At 48.5% G+C, this 6,000-nt stretch overlaps 1 protein-coding gene across 1 annotated transcript in view; it reads left to right on the top strand.

Annotated features, from left to right (window-relative positions):
* Positions 1-5,029: 5,029 nt before the first annotated feature.
* Positions 5,030-6,000, top strand: part of INPP5D (inositol polyphosphate-5-phosphatase D) — a gene marked incomplete at its 3' end in the record, with an annotated part of 43,592 nt that continues 42,621 nt past the window's right edge. The window contains exon 1 of the mRNA XM_079539908.1: positions 5,030-5,175. Coding sequence (XP_079396034.1) covers positions 5,042-5,175 — 134 coding nt within the window. The 5' untranslated portion in view covers positions 5,030-5,041. The remainder of the gene's footprint in view (positions 5,176-6,000) is intronic.

The raw sequence follows: 6,000 nt of genomic DNA, 5'->3' as shown, positions 1-6,000 counted from the left end.
TTCTCAAGCTTTTTCATTGGGATTCTTCTGAAAACCACCTTTGCTGATGCTCTTTTCACTATCAGCTCTCATCTTTCAGCAAAAGAATTTTTGTATTCTTCCCGCGCTGCCAGCTGGGCATTGTCTTGTAGCATGCTTACATCACAAAGTCTATTAAACATACTAAAACTAAACATGTTTGGTCTTGTTTTCTATTGCCTGTTCCTCTTCTCGTCTTTCCCCCTTGGCTGCCATCTTAAAAATCACATGCTGAAGGCAAGCATGACCTTCATACGGGGGGTCTCACCTTAAGGCTTCCAGTAGGCTCGGATAGAGATGCACATGCTGATAGCTCAGGGACTGCATGGGGATGGAGGGCAGCTATTTTAGCTGAGCTGTATTTACAAGTGGTGGCAAAGTGCTGCAGAGGACACTGGGCATGCTGCCCTGCGTATGCTGTTATCTTCAGAAAACTGCTCTGACTCTTGCTGGGTGCACTCCTTTCAGTTGCAATGCTTGCTGACAGCTCCATCCAGCCTTCTATTGGCAGGGCTGGCTGCCTTCTGCTTTCAGGGAGACTGTGGAATGCCATCGTCTTGAAATGTTCCCAGCCTGCTTCTGTACTGGATTTGGGGTTTGCTTGCTGAGTTCCCAGGCCCCTTAGGGACTTCTTCATAACTTTGACTTCTCCTTACTTCCCGTGCTGTATGTTCTTGCTTATTTGCCCTTTTGCTTGTGCTGCAGTTGGTAACTACAGCTTCTCACGTGTACCAAAACCACAGCCTTGTGTGTTTCAGTGGTTCCCTTTGCACAGACAGTGAGAGTGGGGCCTATGCAGCACCCCCAGCCCCACGGGCAGATGGCAGAAATGGCACTAACAGACCTGCAGGATCAGGACGGGTCTGCAGAGGGAGCTCCCAATTTATAGTCAGGAGGGGAAGTACTTGCTGGTCTTTCTAATGGAAGTGCTAAGCTTTGATCCATGCAGCAACTGCTGTTATCTCTGACAAACCAATGTCTTGCAAGCATGACTGTTATTATAGAGACTGTTATTATAGAGTATTACCAGCAATGGGACAGCGTGTGAAACAAATAACATTGCCTTGCTTCCAGAAAACGGCAGAGATGTAAATGTCAGAGGAGCATGGGAGTGCTTGAGCTGGAAGGCTTTCAAGAGTAGACAGATCTTCAGCAGTTTTTAGAAGGGAACAGCCCAAATTTTTAAGAGGGAGACTATTCTGAGGCTATACTGAGGTTTGGAAGGAGGCAACACGCTGTGAGCAGACAAGTGACCAGAGGTGAATAGCGCCGAAGGGCAGTGTGTGGAGCCAGGGCAGCTTTGCTCGTGCCTCTGGAAAAATTATTTCCAAACCAGCCTGAGCTTGTTTGCTGATTGCTGTGTTTTGTGTGTGTGCATGTGTGGAACAGCCCCAAGGAAAACATTTGTTTGCTCTACTGTTGCAGAAAAATACCTCCCTTTCACAGTGTTCTCATCTGCTTTGGGGAGCTCTAGCAGGTCCTGCAGAGTCCTTTGCACTGTCACTGCTTAGCTATGTGAGCCTCTGCTTTTCAGCATCCCCCTTTGCTGTTCATTACTTACAGTTTTCAGAGACAGAAAAAGAAGGTCTCCTGGTTCTTCTCATTCATCTGGGTTTGTTTCAGTGTACCTGGAAGCTGCAAGTATCGAAGGAGTGAAGAGATCTTGTGGCCTTGCCAAACATACCTACAATTTCTTGAGCCCTTCCCAAGCAGCAGGTCGGTAATGTGTCAGTTTGCAGAAGCAGCAAAGCACGCAGTGGTTCAATGAACCAATACTTAATGACTTTTATTCATCTGGTTTTTAGATGTAGGCTGGCCACTTTAGCGGCCAGGAGCCTGTTGGTGCCTAGTGATGGAATCCTGTAGTTAGACTTCAGCAAAGCTAACAGCTCTCCTATTAATTCAGCTTACCGTGTCAGGCGTACTAAGAAATCCTTTTGTTTCATGATGTGAAAATACCTTTCCTGGGCATTTTTCATGTGGTCAAGCACAGCAGTGCCATTATTGAAGAACTACACAGCCTGGATAGGATTTTGGGGTGACCACTGTAAAACTTGAGTGCTGCTACAGACAATACTTATGCACTGGCTCTGGGCAGGCTGAGGAGTTTGCAGCCAGCTGATAGAATGCTGCCCAGCCATCTGTGGCAAACACTGGTCAGATAAAGTATTGATTGCAGCATCTGAAAGAAAGCTTGGAAAAATGTGCCAACGTGAGAAAAAAATAATGCTTGCTCCATCTGTAGACTGTGAGCAGTGTAATTTTTGATCAGCCATCATAACGTGTGTCAGTGCTTTGGCTGTGGTCTCATTCTCTAATGTGAGTTTAAGTGAAATACTGCTGCTGCAGTTAGCATATAGCTGCTGTTGAGTCTGGGTTGAATTTGCCTGACAGCTGTATCCATTATTCCTTTGTTTTACAAGGGAAGCTCTTTATCCCAACTGTGGGATGACAGTACAGCTATTTGAAGTGCACCCTATTCCTTGTGTAAACTTGCAGGCTACCCCTGTAGCATCACCATGTGCACTGTATTCCCTGGATGTGATCACTGCACTCACTGCACCGCAAACAGTTCCACTCTCCTTCTCTGCCCTCTTCATCCTCAGATCTGCTCACCAGCCTTCTCCAACACAGACGTGAGCAGAAAGAAGTACTTGCTGAACTGTCTCTTGACTCTGTGTGGGACAGACTGCTGTCCTTTGGGAGTAAGGTTGCTGATAGTTCGGGGTGTGCATGCCTACATACTCTGACCAGACAAGAATCATTCATTCTCCAGCACTCACATGTAAGCACTGTGAGATGGAAGTTAGATGCCATTTCCTCTTCAGGCAGTGCTGCACTTGACCACTAGGGATCACAGAGCTCTTTGTGTTGGGGGATTAGGATGCACCTTTTGAGCAGCTGTCCTGTGCTTTCTTTAGAAATACACAACCTGCACACCTTACAGCCATAAGCATTGTGTGCATTTGGATCCCATCCCCTTGTTGATGTCTCCAGTAAGTGAGTTGAGCATGGTTGAGCAGGGATGTACACGTTTTTAAAGAAATAGCTGCAGTGTCCTAAAAGCTGAAGTCAGTGAGGGATGGATGGGAACGCAGTTGATTAGTCCTTCAGCTGGTTGACCAGGACTTATGTTTCTCTGTTACCTTGTGTTAACTTACAGTAGATCAGAAGCTCTACAAGGGTAGAGTCCTTCCAGCAGTACTCATTCTGTACATCAGCTCAGCCCACCGTGTGCCATCATATGGATCCATTGCATGGAGAGCACTATAAAGCCAAGCAACTGTTTGACATTCAGAGCCATTCTGCTTCCTGCTATGACAGTGCTCCAAAGAAGCTGCTGTGAGCACCAGACATCCCAAAGAGGCAGCATGGGTGAGGCTAGTGGCACACTGTGGCCAGGCAGGACCATCAGAGGAGCTACACAACCTCTTTGCAATACACACATACTCTTCTCAGTAGGAAGAATAGGGTTTGCACCCACACTGCAGCTTGACAGCTATTGTCCGTTCAGAGCTACTTCAATGCTAATTAGCTACTTCAGAGCTAATTCAGTATCAGACTTTATTTAGGCACTGTGAGAGTCTGTCTTGTAAAGCCTGTGTAGGACTGAGTGAAGCTGCAGGGCAGGTCCTGCTGAGCTAATTTTGGTCTGCAGACAGTGCTTGCTCAGCGTGGACAGGAAGCCCTGCATATTGCAGTTCTGCCCATTTAGCAGGGTTGCGCAGTTCCAAATTTCCAGTGCACTCAGTTTAATCCTAGCAGCTGAGATCAAGCTGGATGCTGTAGAGTCAATGTCTGGAAAACTGAAAGTGCCAGGAAGGCAGATGGGGATGTACTGCTTCCATCTCCTGCTCAGTGCCCACAGATACTGGTTTTGCTTTCTTCTTTCTGCTGTGTGAGAGGGCAGCCCTCCTGTATGCTGTGTGTGGTCCGCAGCACTTCTGGCTCTGGGAGCTGAAGGCTGTGCAGAGCTGTGTGTGCTTTGCATGGGGACTCTCCTGACACACAGTCCCATTTGGCTGCTGCTGTGGATTACGGCTCAAATGTGGGTGAGCAGAAGCACTGCCTTCAAAGGCAGAGTAGCTGGAGGAGAGGCAACCAAAGTTGCCATGTAAGCAGTGCTCCTGCAGCCACACTGTTGCCTGTTGCAAGCATGCCTTGTTGCTTTCCCTTGGAGGTGCAGCGCTGTGCACACAGCACAGAGCCTAGGCAAGAGACAGATGTACAGACAAAGAAAAGGGAAGTGAAAGTCCCAGTTCTCCTCTCTGACGCAGGTTGCCAAAAATTACTTTGCTCTGTCCCACCTTTGGCGATTTAGAGTTGGAAGGACTCTTTAAACCTATCTCACAGTGGCTGACAGGGAACTTTGGTCAATAACTCTCCAAACAAATCTTGCTTTGCTTTTGTGCACAGAGATAATTTGGAGATAATTTGTTATTGTTATCATTATTATTACTATTTGGATCTTTCAAGTCCCTTGCTGAACCCCTAGCTAGATGTGAGGAGCAGACAATGCTGGAATGAGGCAGTCGTTGCTAAGGATTCTAATGCACAGGTTGTTTGCAAGCCAGTCTGGGATTTATTTGTTCCCCATGGAGACCTGTCATGGGTAGGACTGACGGACAGGAAAAAAATGGAAACACAGAGGGTCTGGCAAGAGACCGTAAATAGGAGGGTGAACCACCAACACCCGTGGGACTGAATTAGTGAGGGAGCAGGAGGGACCCCCATGTGGGGTTTTGGTGCAGAATACAGAGACATAAAAGGAAAGGCAGGGAATGTGGGCTCACCAGTCGCTTCTGTTGCAGCATGGGGAGAGAGCAGGAGCTGCAGGAACGTGTCATGCTCACTCTCTGAGCTGTTTGAGTTGAGGAAGTTCTCCGCGGCCGAGTTTCCTTTCCCTCTCTGTACTACTGAAACAGGAAGCTGGTGAGCTGGAGCTGCCTGATCGTTACACACAGACACAGAGGCAGCTCTGGCAGCTCCTGTACTGGCATTCTGGTTTCCTCCAGCTGCAGCCATGGATCAGTGCTGGTACCACGGCAACATCACTCGCTCCAGAGCTGAAGACCTGCTCTCCAAAATAGGCAAGGATGGCAGCTTCCTTGTGCGGGCCAGTGAGTCCATTGCTTCGGCGTATGCACTCTGCGTGCTGTAAGTACACTTTGATCTTGGTGCTTCACGCGGGCACTTTTGTCCCTGCTCATGGAGGGGTTACTCCCCACGCCCTAACAGCCACTGTGCTCCTAGGAAACAAAGCATGGCTGGTTTTCCCCTGCTGGGCCACAGGGTAGGGTTGGGAGCTGGCTGAACAAATGCAGGCTCTTCTGCTGCTGTACTTTTTGCGCTGCTCATGCCCCTGATCCAAAAGGACAGTCAAAGGTAATGTCGCTGCGCTCTGAGATAAAAGAGACTCTTGACTTCTTAGAGCCTGGTTGCCCCTTGGGTCATGTATTTACATGTAACAACACAAACGGCGAGCTCAGTACCTCTGAGACACATTCTTGCTCTGGTTCATTGTGTGTTTAACCAAGCACCCTGCATGGTGCTGTGTCCCATTCAGCAAATGGCGTGAATAAGTCAGTGGAGCAGAGCACGATGCACTCAGCACAGCAGTGAGTCTGCCTGCCCGGTAACGTGGCTCATGGGGTAAATGCTGTCATGTAGGAAATAGGGAAAGAACAGATGCATTGGCAGCCCTGCCACTGTATTTGGGTTGGGGCTGAGCACCAGAGAAAGGGTCACCTGCCCTGGGTTTGCAGGGCCAGAGGAGGCTGAAGGCAGCAAGCAAAGTCTGAGGACTGAACTCGGCATTACAGAGGATTAGGCAGTCACTCTCTGCTTTGGAGAGACCACAGGAGCCTCTGTAGACCCTGTTCTGCCTGTCAGATCCTTGTTGGATTAATAGCAACTTATTGCCCCCCCCTCTGCCCGTGAAACTACAAGTAAGTTTCCCAGTATAGCTTCTTTCTGAAAGTG

Source organism: Tetrao urogallus (genome assembly GCF_951394365.1).
Source record: "Tetrao urogallus genome assembly, chromosome: 9".
Classification (NCBI taxonomy): Eukaryota; Metazoa; Chordata; class Aves; order Galliformes; family Phasianidae; genus Tetrao; species Tetrao urogallus.
This window is presented reverse-complemented; position numbering and strand designations above follow the sequence as displayed.